Genomic DNA, 18,214 nt, shown 5'->3' with positions numbered 1-18,214 from the left:
TGTGCCCTGGCAACCAGGAGGGCCAACTGTGTCCTGGGTGCATCCAGCACAGCATTGCCAGCTGGGCAAGGAGGTGGTTGTCCTGCTCTGCTCTGCACTGGTGCAGCCTCGTCTGGAGCACTGTGTGCAGTTCTGGGCGCCACAGGATTAAAAAAAAAGATATAAAATATATAAAGCTACTGGAGAGTGTCCAGAAGAGGGCTGTGAAGTTGGTGAAGTGTTTGGAGGGAAAGCCGTGTGAGGAGTAACTAAAGTCACTTGGTTTGTTCAGCCTGGAGAACATGAGACTGAGGGGAGACCACGTTGTGGTCTGCAGCTTCCTCACAAGGGGAAGAGGAAGGGTAGGAGCCAAACTCTTCTCTTTGGTTATCAATGACAGAACCCAAGCAAATGGCAGAGAGATGTGCCAGGAGAGGTTTAAACTAGATATTAGGAAAAGGTTCTTCACCCAGAGTGTGCTGGAGCACTGAAATAGGCTCCCCAGGGGAGGTGTCATGGCCCCAGGCCTGACAGCGTTCAAGAAGAGACTGGACAATGCCTTCAGACACATGATGTGAACTGGAGGTTGTCATATGCAGGGACAGGAGTTGGACTTGATGATCTTTGTGGGTCCCTTCAAACTCAGGACATTCTATGTGCACTTTGGTTATTGTGTTTAGCAATGTGTTATAAATATCGGCATGAACCATGTTTATAGCCAGCATTCTCTAGTAATTTACACCGTCAAGGAAATTTTTATCAGATCCTAAGCCAGATCTGCCATAGACAGGAAGAGTGTCAGTTTGTTTTATTGAAGAATATTGAATATGAAATCTTGCGTGAGCTATATGTCAGCAGTTTTTGCAACACCCACTAGGTGACATTTAACGTGTCTGTGAAGAAATCTGTGTTGATGTGATGGGCAGTTATGAGGACAGGAATGATGTGCTGGTGACCACCATTGTTTGATGTGATTGCTGGTCTCTTAGTCTTGTGAGGTTCTTTAACCAAAAGTTTGTGACATATTAATCTGCAGTCCATTATACAAAAAAGCCTTAGTTCTCTTTGGATTTCTATATATACACATAATATCCCTAATGTTGCCAATCTATTGCAGACTGAAGTCCTGATTAAAGTTATTGACATCAGATTTATTCATATTAACAAAAAACTTCTACTTGTTGAGAGGTCCAATATTCTTTCCCCTAGCTGATATAGTACCCCCTCAAGACCAGGAGATTTGGTATAAATAGAAGTGTCTCAAAAGAAGAACAAGGTTAAAAAACTATGAAAATTAGTTAAAAATATTGAGGATTTTTTTTTTTCATTTCTGTATGTCTATTTACGTTGTGTCACAGTGACTGCAACATTTAGTACTGAAAAGCAACTTAAGCCACATACTTACAAGGGGTAACTGCACAGGCTTCTTTATGCATACATATATACGTATATATCTGTCTATACATATCATGTATATCATATATATACACATATGTAATGCCAACTGTGTGTTCCCTAAAAGAAAGATGAAGAAATGCCATTTTTATGATAGCCCTAGGTGACCATAGGGTGGGATACATTTTTAAAGGAGAATATGTTATCTAATTAGATGATGAAGTCTATGTTACTCAGCAGAGTGAAGGTAAAGTCCCTCACTGGAGGAGCTGTCCCTAATCAGGATCTGCCTTTTGAAGGACCATGAGAAGAGTTGCATCTTGTGACTGAAGGACCACGAGAAGAGTTGCATCTTGTGACTCTTGGGGTGAGGGACCTGTGACCTGGGTACGCAATCCCTCTGACCAGCCAGGCTTTTTAATATGTTTTGGATGAAAACAGTGAAGTTGTTTTCCCTTCCTGGACTGTGAGTGATTCTTGTTCTGGTACCAGACTGGCAGCACTCAGAGTAGATCTCGTTCTACAACTGAGCAAAGAACAGATGTAGCTTTCATAGTCTGAGCTGCCAGTTCTGGAAGGACCTCAGCTATCAGAATTTTTTCTCCGTCCTTGACTGTGTCCATTTTCTATGCCCATCTGGGCACAGGTTGTTGACTAACTGTGACCTTAGGAGTGCTAACTAGTAGCATTTTAGTAGCATCACCCGAGCTAATGGGATTATGATATTTGTCACCTATTCATTCATCCCTCCCTGTAGCTGCTACGTTGGAAATCTGCCATGGAGATAGTTATTAATATGTTTAATGCAGCCATTTCTAGTTCAGTAATGGGCAAGTTTTCACTCAAGTATCATAAGCTACTAAAAAAAAAAGCCATCCATGTCAGCTGGAACATTCCTGAAGGCCTGATGTGCTTTGTGCAGGTGGAAAAACAGTCTACAGAAATACACAAAGTTAAGCAATTGCTGCAAATTCCCCTTAGCTTTATGAAGAGTTGCAAGCAGCCAAATACTAACAAAAAAGTTATTTTACTCTGAGCCTAGTAATAGGAAAGAAATTATTGTTAGTTCATGACTTTCTATTTTGTGTACACTACTTTTTGGTTATGCAAGGAAATGGTTTTACGAAGAGTTCCCAACTAATACAGTGGAGAGCGTTATCATTTTTTCTTCTGTGTTGAAGTTTGTTTTTCCAGTAAACATTATATAATTCTACATCTTACTGTGCATATCGTAGGTAAGCATTTATTTTCTATTTTCTAAGTATATCTTATCTAAATATATTCCATTTCTATTAACAAGCGACATTTGCTTTCCACATCCTTTGTTCAACTGTGTCTGCATTTTAATGCTGAAATGCATTGTTGAAGAAAAAGTAGATTTTTAAGGCAACTTTTCCAAGATCATTTTAAAATAAAGATTTAATAATGTATCAGAAATTTGGCTTTCCAAAGACAGCTTTCCAGTTTTTGACAGTCTGATTTTCGGCCAATATCTATTATTTGAATAGATTTGGGGTTTTGTCTGAGTTTTTATTTTATTTTTTTTCCCCCCTGAAAAATATATGAAAAAACTAGAAGAGATACAGAGGAGGAGAAAGGGTGATTGGAGATATCAGATTGCTTCTGTATGAACAGAGTATAGAGACCATAATTCTTTAGACAAGGAAGCAGACAAAGAGGTGAGTGTGGCTAGGTGTTTATGAAACAGAGACAAAAAAATGAAATGGGAACAATTATTCATTTTTTTTTTTCTCATAGCAGAAACCTAGAGGATACTTAATAAGATGAACAGGTAGCTGGCTTACAACTAATAAAAGAAAGTACATTTTCAGAGACTGTATGCTTATATTTTGGAATTCATTGCCACAAAATCTGTGGAAGAGAGAAGTTTAAATGGACTCGGAAGACCTTAGGAAAATGAATGCCTGATGGGTCCACTGAGGAAATAGTCTTTATATCGCATTAAGGAGATATTTCTCACACTTAGAATTTCATGAGAGGGAATACTGATTTTTTCTTTAAATGTATAAATGGCTGGATAACCATCACCATAGCAACGAAAAGAATATCAGGTTAAAGCAGTAAGGAAGGGATGTAATGAATGTAATGTGTGTGGGCTTTTTTCTCCTTGGATATGTTTGTGGTAATTCTTCGCCATATATGTGCATCTATATTCTTCTGAGAGCACTGCCCATTTTAGCACCAATGCTGTGTACAAATACTTTGCTGTTTATTGTTGAAAGACTACTTGCCCTGCAGTGACCAAGAGCCATTTACACTGTAGGAATAAATCTTGCAATGTTTTAAGCTCAGGTGGTCTGCATGTGAGATCTGATCACTTGTCCGTTCCCAGAGAGCTGCTGCCTTTCCTTCAGGCTGGCTTGTCCCGTAAGGTCAGGGCTTGGCGGCGGGACAGATGGGTGGTCAAAGCTGGGGTTGTCACCACTTCGCTGTGACTTTGTCTTCTCCCACTGAGAAGTTCGAACCATGCATAAATCATGTCTTGTTTTCTAATTTGATCAGGTTCAAATTGTCAGAAAGCTTTTCTCATCATAAATCAAAACATCAGGTACAATATTAAATGAGCTTTGGAGTAATTACATAAACTTACTAAATTATTGAATCCTTCTAAATGTGATGTAGGGCTCTCTTGTAAAGTTTCTTGGACATCACTGTTTATTTTTAAGGAATCTGAAAGGTGAGGCTTTAAGTATTACAGATAGTTCAGGCTGTCTTTCTTAACTCCTGCAATTACTTATCTTTGACTACTTTGCTCAAATTACCACATCCTTTCTAGTGATGGAGTTTTGCTGGCACAGGTTAGTTTGTGGAACTGAGGAAAAGTATTTATTACTGTAATCTTTCTTATTTACCTTATGTGCACTGTCTGTCACTATGTACAATTTTCAGATATTCAGTATTTTTTTGAGTTTTCCTTTTGTATTGAGAAGGAAAAGTTCTACAATTTGTGTTGTCACATTCTATGAGGTGCAAGGAAAAAGATTAAATAATGTTGTAAAGATCAAAATAAGGGAAAATTCAGTACAAGTAAATATAGTAAAAATGGAACTTCTGAATTTATTACAGGATTTTTCGGTATTTCATAGATATGATTCTAGATTCCCATGCTGATAACCAGATCTGGTGAAAATACACTTAAACTCCTTGGCAGGACATCTTTGACATTTATCATTGCTACCTATGTCACCAGAGAATATTAGCTTCTCTTGACAGCAGTTCTGATAAAATATTAATATTTTTTAATGTTCATGTTGAAGTACCAGCATTTCATCTAAGATTTTGACCTCTTTTTGTTAAGCTTTAAATTTATTTTAAAAATTACCTTTATAAATCCACATATTTTGAATTAAAATGTGAATAAGATATTTTTCCTCTACAACACTGTCCTTATTGTTATATCAAGACCGCCACCAAAATATTATGAGGTAACTAGATTAATAGCAATGGTAAGAAAATGAAATAAAAGAGCAAACTTATACAAATTTATTGGAAAATGTAAAAAGACATTGAATCTCAAAACTTTGCCATTGAAAATTTTAGTAAGAATTTTATTTTTTAAATATTTTTCTACAAAAAAAAAAGAAAATAGAAAGTTGTGGAGCTTTTCAGAACTATTTGGAGTTTGAAAGAAGAGCATTACTTCAAAACAGGATTGAGAGCTAGCTCAATGGGTGATGCCAAAGAGTGGGCTGAAATTTACTTTCTTTCTGAGATGACTCAGTGCCATCAACCGAAATCAGAAAGTGAATTCATGATGGCCAAGCTTCAGGAGGTCTGCAGCTGGTGGAGTCACACCATAGCCCTTTTCCCACATGATCATAGAACGGGCAAGGCTATGAAAAGATCAGTCACTAGAACTGCAGGTACATACGGGTTCCTTGAATATGTAGTGAGAAATCAAAAGCATTCAGCTCAGATTATATCCAGGGAATCCAGTAATGAATTGAAAAAAAAAAGAGCAGATATTTTGACATAACCAGACAATGGTAGTGTGCCAGTTAATTGCATAAGTGCAGAGCTCTCATGCAGAATGCCTGGAAAAGATGTGGTTTTCCAGCTTCACAATTCTCTCTTGCTCTCAGTTCCCAGTAAAATTCTCAGAACATCACTGCAGGGAGGTATTTGGTTATTACACTGAAAAAAGCAGGACAAGAACCTATAGAAAATTGACATGAATTTGTATTTGTTGCTAGATCCATCTTTTCAATGATTTGTTTACAAAACAGTCTGCTGAGTTCACTATTGCACAGATAACAAGGGTAGTTCTGCTCTCAAAAACTAGTAATTTCCCACCAAAAAGCATCTGGAAGGTTTGAAAAGAATCTGTTCTCTGTGTGAAATGGATTTATTTCCATTTTATCTGCACATAACGAGTAAAGACGGGGACTGGTTCAGTTTTGTCCACAAGCAGCTACTCTTGAACTACCTGACTTACAGTATTTAACAGCAGGGTTCAGGGTATCTTTGGAGTCCAGCACCCACCAGCAATTTTGTTTGTTTTCAAAACTGCAGAAGAGAGATGAAGGGCTTGTTTTTCTTCCGAATAGGTAACCCAGTGGCAAGGAGCTCGTGCTGTAGGGCTTTTCAGCCAGTCATTTGTGACCAACCTCATAGCCTTTTATGAGAATGTTACAAGGTGGATGGATGATCGCAGAGCCGTGGATGTGGTCTACCTTGACTTCAGTAAAGCCTTTGACACAGTCTCCCACAGCATCCTAGTTGCTAAGTTGCGAAGGTGTGGTCTAGACAATAGAGTAGTGAGGTGGGTTACAAACTGGCTTAAGGAGAGAAGCCAGAGAGTGGTAGTCAATGGTGCGGAGTCTAGTTGGAGACCAGTATCTAGTGGAGTACCTCAGGGGTCAGTACTGGGGCCAGTATTATTCAATATATTCATTAACGACTTAGACGAGGGAATAGAGTGTACTATCAGCAAGTTTGCTGATGACACTAAGCTGGGAGGAGTGGCTGACACGCCAGAAGGCTGTGCTGCCATCCAGCGAGACCTAGACAGGCTGGAGAGTTGGGCGGGGAATAACCTAATGAAATTTAACAAGGAAAAGTGTAGAGTCCTGCATCTGGGCAGGAACAACCCCAGGTTCCAGTATCGATTGGGAAATTACATATTAGAGAGCAGTGTAGGGGAAAGAGACCTGGGGATCCTGGTGGACAACAGGATGACCATGAGCCAGCACTGTGCCCTTGTGGCCAGGAAGGCCAATGGCATCCTGGGATGTATTAGAAGGGGGGTGGTTAGTAGATCAAGAGAGGTCCTCCTTCCCCTCTACTCTGCCCTGGTGAGACCCCATCTGGAATATTGTGTCCAGTTCTGGGCCCCTCAGTTCCAGAAGGACAGGGAACTGCTGGAGAGGGTCCAGCGTAGGGCAACCAAGATGATTAAGGGAGTGGAGCACCTCCCTTATGAGGAAAGGCTGAGGGAGCTGGGTCTCTTTAGTTTGGAGAAGAGGAGACTGAGGGGTGACCTTATTAATGTTTATAAATATATAAAGGGTGAGTGCCATGAGGATGGAGCCAGGCTCTTCTCATTGGCAAACAATGATAGGACAAGGGGCAATGGGATCAAGCTGGAACACAAGAGGTTCCACTTAAATTTGAGAAAAAACTTCTTCTCAGTAAGGGTGACAGAGCACTGGAACAGGCTGCCCAGGGGGGTTGTGGAGTCTCCTTCTCTGGAGACATTCAAGACCCACCTGGACATGTTCCTGTGCAACCTCACCTAGGCGTTCCTGCTCCAGCAGGGGGATTGGACTAGATGATCTTTTGAGGTCCCTTCCAATCCCAAACATACTGTGATACTGTGATACTGTGACATCTCTTTTGGACTTTATCTTTGCATTGGTCTAACGTTTATGACTACTTCTCAGTTTTAATATTATACTTAGAGACCTACTTGCTCATATCAACTGGTAATTTACAGTGCCATTGGGACATGCCTGATTCATGTACCCACAATTAGTTTATTCAGCCCTTAGAAGAATTGTGGTGCTGCACATATATTTTTTTTTGCTATAACAGCACTGCCATCTGATTCAACATCAGCACTGCTACTTTACACCATATTGTTTATATCTTAAAGCCTTGAAAAGTGCCAAAACTGCAGACAGAGGTGCAGGTTACCTGCCTGCTTTACAGGAGAAAAACCTGCGAGATCCTAGAAGAATTTCTTTTCAACGTTGTTTTTGCTGCATTTTGATTTTGTGTTAGGGAAATGAAATGCAAAGAATTGGGGACAGATACTTGCCTGCACTTTAGAGAGAGGCCATCAGGGGATAATATCCTTGTTGATATTGTTTTCATCACTCTTACGATTGCTTCATTTAATACTACATATTTTCCAGTGCCTGTGTTGCTGCAGTGCCCCCCACTAATAACATCAACGTGCTGCAGTCACAGCTTCTTGGAAGACTAGTATTAATTGAAGCAATTTATTCTACTAGAACTGAAGATGGCCTATTTATATTTTTATATAATGAATATTAACAGGTTACATTTATCTTGTCATGTTCTGTCAGCTCCTTTTCCTGCTTTATGCACATCTGCTGCCCTGTATGCTCTTTGCTCAGGCTTGACACAGAACCTAGGTGTTTTCTTAGGTGATATCTAACAGAACAGAAATGCTCACCAGCTATCACAATATGGAAAGAGAAGCAATCCTGAATTGGTATCGTTGTTCCTTCATTGACTTGCTGGCAGAATAGTGTCTCATTCTGACAATTAATGGAGCAATATCTTATTTCAGCAAAAAAGTAATTTTCATAATTGATGTCCTTCAAGATAATATTAAATGTGATGTATATGCAATATAAAATATAAAATACATGGTGCTGATCCACTTACAAGGGGTATGACAAGTCTTATACTATGTCAATAAAAGTTGTAGTTTTACAGAAAACTGCAGCTTCAATTCTGGATGAAACTCCTCAGTCACAGCACTGAAGAAAGCTGCTCTATACACAAATGCATGTACAAGAATAACTTAGCTTCATTAATATTAGTAGCATAAGGCATAATGTATCTAATCTTCATTTATGTTGTAGAGCTCCACTACATGTAAAATAGTTGGCTTTTAATAATATGAGCATTACACTTAATTGAACTGAGCTTTGGCTAATGAAAAACATAAAGGAAACCACTTCCACTTGCATCAAAATATTTTATATTCTCTGCAGTGAAGAACCATACAAATAGTGGCACAAGATCCTGCTGAGTTATACTAGGTAAGGTCAAAATTGTTCATTGCAGTGAGGAGTAGAATTTGTAGAGCAAGAGGTGAATAACTACTTTTTACACAGGCTGCTAGAGACTGAAGAATACTAATACTGAAATACCAAGGCCTCTGCTTATAGTCGTCTCTCCTCCCAAACTACCTCCACACAGTTCTGGGTTAGGTGTTGTAATTTTTCCTCTTCGAGTTTTCCCTATCAATTGCATAGAAATTATTGTAAATGACACGGAGAGAAAGACTCTAATTACTCTCTGGATTATAATGGTTCAATACTGTAATTGATCTTACATGGCAAAAATATTCTGATACTAATTTGCATTTTTACATGTAATTTTTATTACTTTTCAGTGGGCTTGAGCCATTTTGAATGATTTTGAAATTTTTCTTCGAATTTGTATGAATTTTCTGCTTGTTTTTATGTACCTTCTTGCTGAAGTACACTTTGTTTGCACAATTAGGGATTCGTGTTTTCTTAAATCTTAAGCAAGAATTTCACAGGACTATCCATGAGACAGTGACTCCATTAAGGCTACTCTTCTCTCTTAATTGTGAGCCAGTTCTCTTACATGGTTTGAAGGGCATTATGCTTCTTCAAGGGCAGTCTTTGCGGCATCTTTATCCTAGACATTTACCATTTATCTTGCTGTGCCTCTCAGAAGAGCAGTGGTGTGTATCTGTTTCCTTAGATGTGTCAGTCTGGGTCAATTTCTCTTTCCTACTCAAATCTCTCCATCAGTGTTCTTGTACTTTATTTTCTACTCTGCGTCTGTGCTCAATTAACTTTATATAAGTGTAACTCTCAGGATTTTATGGTACTACGTACGTTTGCTAAGTCAGAGAACAATTGTAAGTGATTGTAGTCTGGGGCCTTAAATTGCTCCTGTGCGCTTTCTACATAGGTTCTTCCTGGCTAAGTTCTAGGAATGGCTTCATTTCAGCAGTGGGAATGGATTTTTCTGTCAGAGATGAAATCTTTGAGGTTTTCAAGTATTCAGGAATCACACCATTTATCACAAAGACTAAACCAATATTTCTGACCTTTGTGAATGATAACATGGCCCCATACTAACCTTAAAGATGGTGATTAACCCAGTCACCTGAGATGTGGCAAACTGCTGAGATCACAGGCTAAACCTTGCACTCTGAGACTTGAACGAAGTTGTTCTGCATATGAGAAAAATACCTTAATCATCTTTGTCTAGGATCCAGCATTATGTGAAGCACGGGTTCAGATTTGATATCTCTAACTGTCAGGCTGTTCTTCATTTTCCTTCATATATGAACTTCCTCGTATCCTGGATGTGCCAAACATTTCCCATGAAAAAATGTTTTGTTTAGAAATACCTAGAAAAGCTCTACCCTTTTATCTATTTTCCATTTCATATTCTGCATTGAGAATGAATAAATGTTTCTCAGAAATGGTTTGTATTTTATGTGAAAGAGTCTCTGTAGATTATTACAACTTGGCAGCAATAGTTCTGTTGTGTGGTAGCTAGTTTTATTTCTATTTTATCCATTTCTTAGTTATCATTACCTTCTATATTCACAGTTGCATCTTTTCTTGTACAAACTGACTCCTCCACCTGAGTAGCTATTGTCCTGTTCTCCGTTGATTATCTTCCGGCATTCCTAAATCTTGTTCAGACAGATGCTAAACACAGTATTAAGACTTTGTATTCTTCTCAGCTATGTTGTGACTGCTGTCTGTGCAGCCTATGCCATGAGACCTCTGAAGTCCAAAATTAAACTGGTACATTTGCAGCCATAATGTATTAGAACCATAGAATCATTTTGGTTGGAAGAGACCCTCAAGATCATTGAGTCCACCACCATTTGCATCACCCATTTACATCACCCATTTACAGTTCACTTCCACCCTGCACAATTTTAACATTAATTTCTGCATTTGTTTCTTCATTTGAAACAACTCTGTTTCTCATTTTTCCTTTTAGTAAGTGTTTGCTTCTAGTAATGTGGGATGCATATTATTGTTTCATGTCTAGGTTCTTTTCATTCCCAATTATTTTTCTCACTGTTTTGGTCTGACATATTTGCAGTGCTTCCCAGTTTTGAGCTATCTTTGCATCTTAGACATTTTAATGTTAGCAATTTTCTATTTCCCATTCCAAGTCATTAAAAAAAGCTATTAAGTAAATAAGATCTTAATAGTGGCTTGCTCTAAGGTACCTCAGAACTTCTCTCCTCGTCTTGATACATCATTCTTCATTTTTGCTTAGAAGTTAGTCTGTAAATCATGTGATATTCTTATTCAGAAAACTAATTTGAATTGTCCTAGGTGAGGTTACACAAGACCCTGTATGAAACAAAACTAAAATTCAGGTACAAGTATCTTGTCATCTTCATTTCAGCTACCTGTTCTGCAGCACTATTGAAAAAGAAGTCAAGTTTGCCCAGAATGGCTTGTTTGTTATAAGGTCTTGTTGCCTAATGCTTGTCTAACTGTGATTCTCTAGAGATGTTTTATTATCATTTGTATAGCACCATAAATCTTCAAAGCCCCACAACTAGAAAAAAATGCATCCTTCCCCCTGAAGATCTCACGTTCTTAAAGGCCCATTAAAGCAGCAACCGTCACATAAATGTCCTGCACACAAAACCAGGGGCCTATTGAACAACGAACAGTGACATGGTAACCATAGAGGAGTCAGCCCTTCCCTACTTCCCCATTTTTTCTTACTTTATATTGGCTAGTCATGGCCTCTAAAAAGCTTAATGTCTCAAGAGATGGATGATGCTGTTAGCTCAAGTATCAATAAGGGAAAAGAGCAGCTTTCCACGGTTTCTCTGCCCTTCTCTGAACTTTTACCATGCAGATACAATCCTTGTGTGGCCATGTAGTGAGAAACTGTGTGTTTTGAGCATTGAACAGGAGATGATAAAATTATAAGTTTTGAAGTTCTCAGTGGCTCTATGGCTATGGGTGCATGTGTATTCCAAACCGACTGCAGATGTTTGGAAACAAGCTACATCTTTAATACAAATAAATGCAGAATATCAGAATAATGCAAACATCTGGACGTAGATGACTTACAGATATTTCACTGCAAGCAAGGTCGGTTTATGCTGGAACACAAAATATAGCTAAAATCAGTTCAGCTGGTGATTTTGTCAGGTGTCTTATCCCTAATAATGACCAGAAGATTATGCTTCAGAGTAGAAGTGTTAGAATATTCCTACGAATTATGTAGCTGTTATAGAAATAAATTGTATCAGTGTTTGGATTTACTTGCAAGTAATCTAATCCTGTTTTATGCAACTATGCATTATACAGATAGTGTCCAAAAAGTTTTTAAAATTTTTCTTAATTATGCTCCCATATTTCAAATTGAAAGATTTTGGTCTCTCAATACAACTCTAGTCATAAAAAGGGAAATGATATTTCAGGGAATCCTGTCAATTCCTTAAGAATGACACATAATCCAAAGTGTGAATCCTACTAATTCCTTGCTGTGATTAATATTGAATGACACCAGATTGCCTAGATTACTGCTATACTGCATTAAAAAAAAAAAAGAAACAAAACCAAAAAACAAACAAAAACCAAGCAAACAAAAAAACCCAAAAAAACCCCCAAAAAACCCCACACCTGGGCTTAAATGTAGATCTTTACTTTACAATGGATTTCCTTTTATTCCTTAGACCTGCAACACTAAAGTGTCTGATTTGCTCTGTTTATTTAATAGGCTGCTGCCTTATTTAGTATTTATATCTTATAAACATTCAGTTTCTTGTTTAGATATTGTTTGGGGTTTTTTGATGCTCATGTTTGCTTAAAATCTGATTTTATAATGACAAATGTTTCAATAAGGTTTTAACCATATTGCAAGACTGGCAAAGGCAGTCAGAGGTCCCATCATGCAAAATATGCATACATGGTACAAGGATATCATATTTGATATACACTATGTCAACTTCAAGTTTAGGAACCAAGTTGTCATCAAAGTAAAATCCATTTCAGTTCAACTTTAATCTAAAAGCATTACCAGATTGTGAGTGCCATAGATTAATTTACCTAACTCCATGCACCGAACAACTTTAATATTCAGTGAAAATATGCTTTGGATTGATACAGGTGTCCTTCTCTCGCGGCATGAGAACTGCCTGCCTCACACCCTCTCTTCCATTTCTTGGCTGTTAGAAGTTTTTCAGGATTGAAGGCAGGGGTTTCAAATTTAATTTGTTTGGATAGTGTAACCTTAGCTCCTAAGGAGTTACCAGATAAAATTTTTCAGATTTTGGTAAGAGAGAAGATGCACAGTCTAGACTGATTGTAGCCCTTTCAAACATTACTGTACATCTGCTGGAAATTATCTTCGGTATTTTTTTTCTTATGGAAATCCCATTTTCCCTGAAAAGTAGATCATGTTTAGGATGGCATTATACTTAAAATGGTGTTAGACAGCAGTGACGTGTTATTTGGACAGAAATTACAACATCATAAATGTAATAATGTAGGTGATCTTATTCACTGTTGTGATATAAATATTAAGTATTTAGTTTTTGTGCTAATGTCAGTTTTCAACTGTATTTACTAGTAGTTTGGGATTATTTTCATCTCCATTTGTTTGGGCACAAGACAGACATTTGCTGTAGTCCAGTGGTGTGAGTGTTCACAGCAGAGTTAGAAAAACTAAATTCAAGTTCCTGATTGAAGCAATAAGTAATTCCTGTGTAATAGAGCAGCATGAACATGCAGATCTTGCTGATGAGGAGATGTATATCAAATAACTGAGATTATCACCAGTTTCATCTCCTAAAGGAAGTGGCACGTAGGCTCTCAATCTAATTGATCATGTTCACAGGAAGTAGTAAACCTTGCAAATCAGTGTTTAATGCATGAGGCCTCTATTTATTTAAACAGAAGGATTGTCTGCCTCATTGTGCTGATAATAAGGATCTTCACATTTCTGTGGAGTTGGTTCTGATATTCTGGTTTGAGTTTACCATGATATCCCAATATGATTTCCCCTGCGAAACTGATCACTCAAGTAAGTGTTGGACAGCCAGCAGCTGCATCATTAACGAAGTGATGAAACTCCATTGTAGGATTTGGCTTCTAATTTATCGATGGGAACTCAGGATCCTCAAAGTTACATTGTTATCAAGTTTTCTTTGGAGATGCTGACAGATATCAGTACCTTTCAGGACAAAATCCTGAACAGCAGGTTCATGAGGCATACTTTGGATTACATCCTTTATCATTTGACATTCCTGGGTTGTCTGGCCATGTAATTGTTTTCCTTGTGTGTTGTGTATGCTTCCTTGGAGCTACACAATGTGGAGATTGAAAACAATACTGAAATTGCAACTTTCTCCCTCCAACCTTTTCCTTGCAGTTCTGGTTGAAAATGTAGTAAACATTGATAAAGTTCAGAAGCATGCTCTGAGTCAGAATATTTCAACAGATTACATTTTAATCTGAATTTCAGAGTTATTTCCTCTGGTTTGTCTTTATTGAATTATTGAGCTTCTGATGTATGGCTAGAGCTATGAGATTCCCAGCAATATGGCTGTTTCAGAAAGAGAAGCTAGGAAGAAGGTTTAAGTTGAAAAGCTTTAAAATAGTAGGTCTTTTCAAAACTTGAACTCCCCTAAGCTAGTAACTTGAGAATAAAAAAAAAAAAACCCTCACCCAGACTGTTATTAAATATATGTTCCAGAGACCATTAATTTTCAAAATAGATCCTACAAGTGCTGATTCTGCAAGCAGTCATTTGTTGAAACCCTTTATCCCCTATCAGCTGATGGCTGTGCCATAGCATTTGGCTTCAGACTTCTGGTACATATGGTACATAGTTCCATAAAGAATGAAACTCTAATGGTCTTATCAAATAACAGCAGTACTCATTGTGTTTAGCAGTGCTGGAAATTAGTTTCTCGGGCACTGATCGTGACAGGTCAGCTGTCACAAATTGGTAGACCTATCTGTAAATACATCAGTCCTATAAACAACATTCTGTCTGCAAGAAGTGGAAGTTAAAACTGGCTCATTGCTGAACAAATTAAATGTTTTGTGCACAAGGATGCACAGGAAAAGTCCCTTCTGGAAAAGGTTTTCCTTGTGTTCCATTTATCGACTTTATCTGCACAGTTTGTGCCTCTGTAGAGAACACTATGGAGTTCTGCACTGAATTAAAATATGCTCCTCCTCCTTGCGTCTGCCCCTACTGCATAAAAAAAGGAATCTTTTTCTATCTCCTTCCGAATAAAAGGAATAAATTTATGTTTTTGCACTGGCTTGTTTCAAGCTTCTTTTAGGAATTCTTGGTGTTAACACAGAATGCAAAACATAGGGTATTTGAAAAGTCTAAGTCTTTGATATGAAACCAGACAGAGTTTTTGAAGGGAAAAGGGATAGAAGGAGGAATTGAAATGTCAGTCCACTAGTGGTGAAGTAATAAATGAATGTATTACATTTCCCAATTTTTAATAAATGTTTAATCACCTTCTGTGCAAGCCACCACATGCATGAATACTGGTGTTTGAAGTCTGTTGAACCATATTGATTTATGCCATTTGACAAATAGGTCAGTTTTGGCCATAGCAAAAGCTAAGAAACATCTGGACATATTTCAGAGCAAGCATCTACATGTGAATTTGAAAGGTACTGTGCCTATAGGTATCTATCTGTATTGCTGAAGACATTTTTATGTGCAGAAGCTCTCCTATCACTCCAAACTGGCATCACAGAAGGAGAGTTCTCAATCAGCAATATTCATCTTTCAGGAGTGACATTAGGAAGCTGAATATTATTCAGTCATTCTCCTCCTCCATCTTCCAGGTCAGCTGGATAAAAGGAGATATAGCTTAATCGTCTCCTCTTCTGTGTCTCAACTATGAAGATTCAGTGACTATAGAATAATTTGCACCAGCTATGATAGTTGTGATGGCTGAATATTCACTGAATGTCTTGATCTTTTCTAGTTCCCTGTTTATTCGTTTAGTGCATGAAAACAAAAATAAAACTGTACAGATCTCTCCCACCACATTTTATTTGTTGGTTGGATTTTTGAAGCTTAAGGATAAAGTTGAAGTCATAGAAATAAATCATGTAGGACATCTAGCTATAGGCATTTGGAATGAAATAAGTTCTTTCCAAGAAGGTTTTGACTTGTTACATGAAAATTAGCTTCTGGCAGGAAGAAGCCACATTTCACAGATCTTGGACTATGTTGAATTTCTACAGGGCATGCCTTCAGCTAACAACACTGCTTCCACATATGTAAGCATAGTATTGGTGTAGTAGAGCTGAAACAAAGAAGGAAACAGTTTCTACTTGATACTATTTGTGACTTTTCTGAACAAAATGACACTGTGGATTCTGTTTGAAGACAAAAGAAGTGTCTGACTGCTGCTGCTACTGAAAAGCATATTTCGAAAATCCAAAGGTCACTAAAGACTGACTTTCCTATTGAACTTCTTTTATTGAATTTTACTGCATTTCTTTTCAGAAAAAAGCTGTAAAATTGATTTTTAAAGCCATACATTTAATTGAAAAATAAAATATTTAGATGCAATGTTCCAGGGATATATCCTGAAAACATGCATCTGGGTACATCTAGCAGATGCATGAAGTACTAGTACATAGCAGATATTTTATCATCAGTACCCTGAGAACTTGAGAGGCTGTAATTGTTTTACTGATGAGGTAGAAGTAGGGCAAGAAGAGAGAAAATAGGACTTAAGATAGGATCAGAAGAAAGTCCAGGAGAGGAGAGGAGACAGTTTGATACCATAGAATCTATGTCAAGAATTTATGATGATCAGTGAACAAGAATGTTATGCAGCAGGAAAAAGGGTCAGTCTTTGATAAACAGCAGAGAATTATATGAAAATAGGAGGGCATCTGAGCAGAGAGGGAAATGTGGGATAGTGAGACCCCAGATAAACCTGAGGACTGCCAGGTAATATAAACTTACTGGTGAGAAATGCCATATCAGAGTGAGATAAGTGAAATAATATGGCAAATACTGCTGATAATAGAGTAGCTATGTTATGGGCATTGGTGAAAATGCATTCAAGCAAGGTACTTATTTATGTCTGTTGACCAAATCTCACTAATTTTGATTCTACATTAAAAAAAGCACACATTTCTTTTATCCTCTCTGTATCAGTTCTGTATTTGGTCCAAGCGACTGTTAAATGTTTGCGTAAATACTGAAAGATTTCTGTCTAATAGACCTTCAGTCTCACTGTACTTTCTGTTCTAGTTGGCAACGTGGGACTCTGAGAAAGGACTGAATGGCAGTCTACAAGAACGACGTCTGGGCAATGACTTACAAGGACTGACACTCAAAGTGGTGACTGTCTTGGTATGATCCTATTTAAGTTCAGGAAGCAAATGCTCAAAATAAAAGGGACTTGACTGAGTATTTTGGGCACTTCCCTCAGTATTTTTTCATATGGTTTCAGTTCTGTATTTGTTGAGGATTAATTATACAAGGCAGGAAAATAGATTATCTTTTTTTATTATTTTATATGAAGCTGTGCACTGTCAGAAATACACAGCACTTGTTTGCTTATGCTTGTTTTCTGCAATTCAGTTCTTACTGGGCATGGAACGAGCACAGGGCCTGAGTGCATGATACCATACTCTAACTTGGATACGCAGTTTGCAGCATTTCATGGATTTTAAGATCAGATGGGCCAATTACGATAATCTAATCTTGGCTGTTGTACGCTGCAGGCTGTAAAATTTAATCAAATGTTTTCTCCATCAAGCTCATAAATTCCCGTTGTTTGCTTTTGGGACTACTGTCTGTCAGCAACCAGAGTGGTAGAAGAGCTCCTGTTAGCTAAGTGCTACATTAGGGTCAAATTAGCTCTTGAATACATTCCTGCCTAAAATATTGTAGTTTGCAGTTTGCAGAATATGGTGTCCTTCTGTGATTTTTGTTTTTCTTTTTCTAAATCATGGTACAAATAGGAACTACTGCATAAGATCATTAAGACACTCACCCCAGCTCTCAGTTTTCTTTCCCATGTCTGGTGACAGGCGAGGTTATGCTGTAGTCTAGGTGGGAGGTAAGCAGATCCCTTCCATGAGAACATCAGTACCAGGCTGCAAAGGTGATGGCTGTGCTGCTGGCAGCCCTGGTGTTCCCACACAGTGGAGCCCATGCCTGACAGAAAACATACCATGAAATGTTGCATTTTCCTCTTCCTGAAGCATACTTTAATATAACATGCTGCAAGAACCAGTAACCATGAAAGTTGTTATTTGAATTTTCAAAATTTTAAATATTCACAAAATGCAGCATTTTTAGCTCTTGTTTTAGTATGTGTCCTGGATGAAAGATTAATCATTGTCTCTAAAAAGAGGGCTCTCTAAATCTGATTTGCTCTGAGATAGATGGACAGTAGTAATGTTCCTATCTAGGACTTGCATGCTTAACTTAATACCTAAGGTATCTGTGCCCTCTTTATAGTAAGAAGAGGTAGGCACTTTAGAGAGCATTTCATCCTCTGGACACTGGGAAACTGCTAGAGGGGGTTGAATTGTCCTCTGGAGTCTCTGCGTCTTCTCAAGAACTGTGGAAAACCCAAGGCCATTGA

The 18,214-nt window shown here is 38.0% G+C and overlaps 1 protein-coding gene across 1 annotated transcript in view; it reads left to right on the top strand.

Moving 5' to 3' along the window:
* GRID1 (glutamate ionotropic receptor delta type subunit 1) overlaps window positions 1-18,214 on the top strand; it is a 524,523-nt gene that overhangs the window by 451,777 nt on the left and 54,532 nt on the right. Inside the window, exon 9 of the mRNA XM_080347389.1 lies at window positions 16,870-16,971. Coding sequence (XP_080203515.1) covers window positions 16,870-16,971 — 102 coding nt within the window. The remainder of the gene's footprint in view (window positions 1-16,869; window positions 16,972-18,214) is intronic.

The sequence above is a fragment of the Nesoenas mayeri genome (genome assembly GCF_963082525.1).
Source record: "Nesoenas mayeri genome assembly, chromosome: 7".
NCBI lineage: Eukaryota > Metazoa > Chordata > Aves > Columbiformes > Columbidae > Nesoenas > Nesoenas mayeri.
Note: the sequence above shows the minus strand (reverse complement) of the source record. Positions and strands in the feature narration are given on the sequence as shown.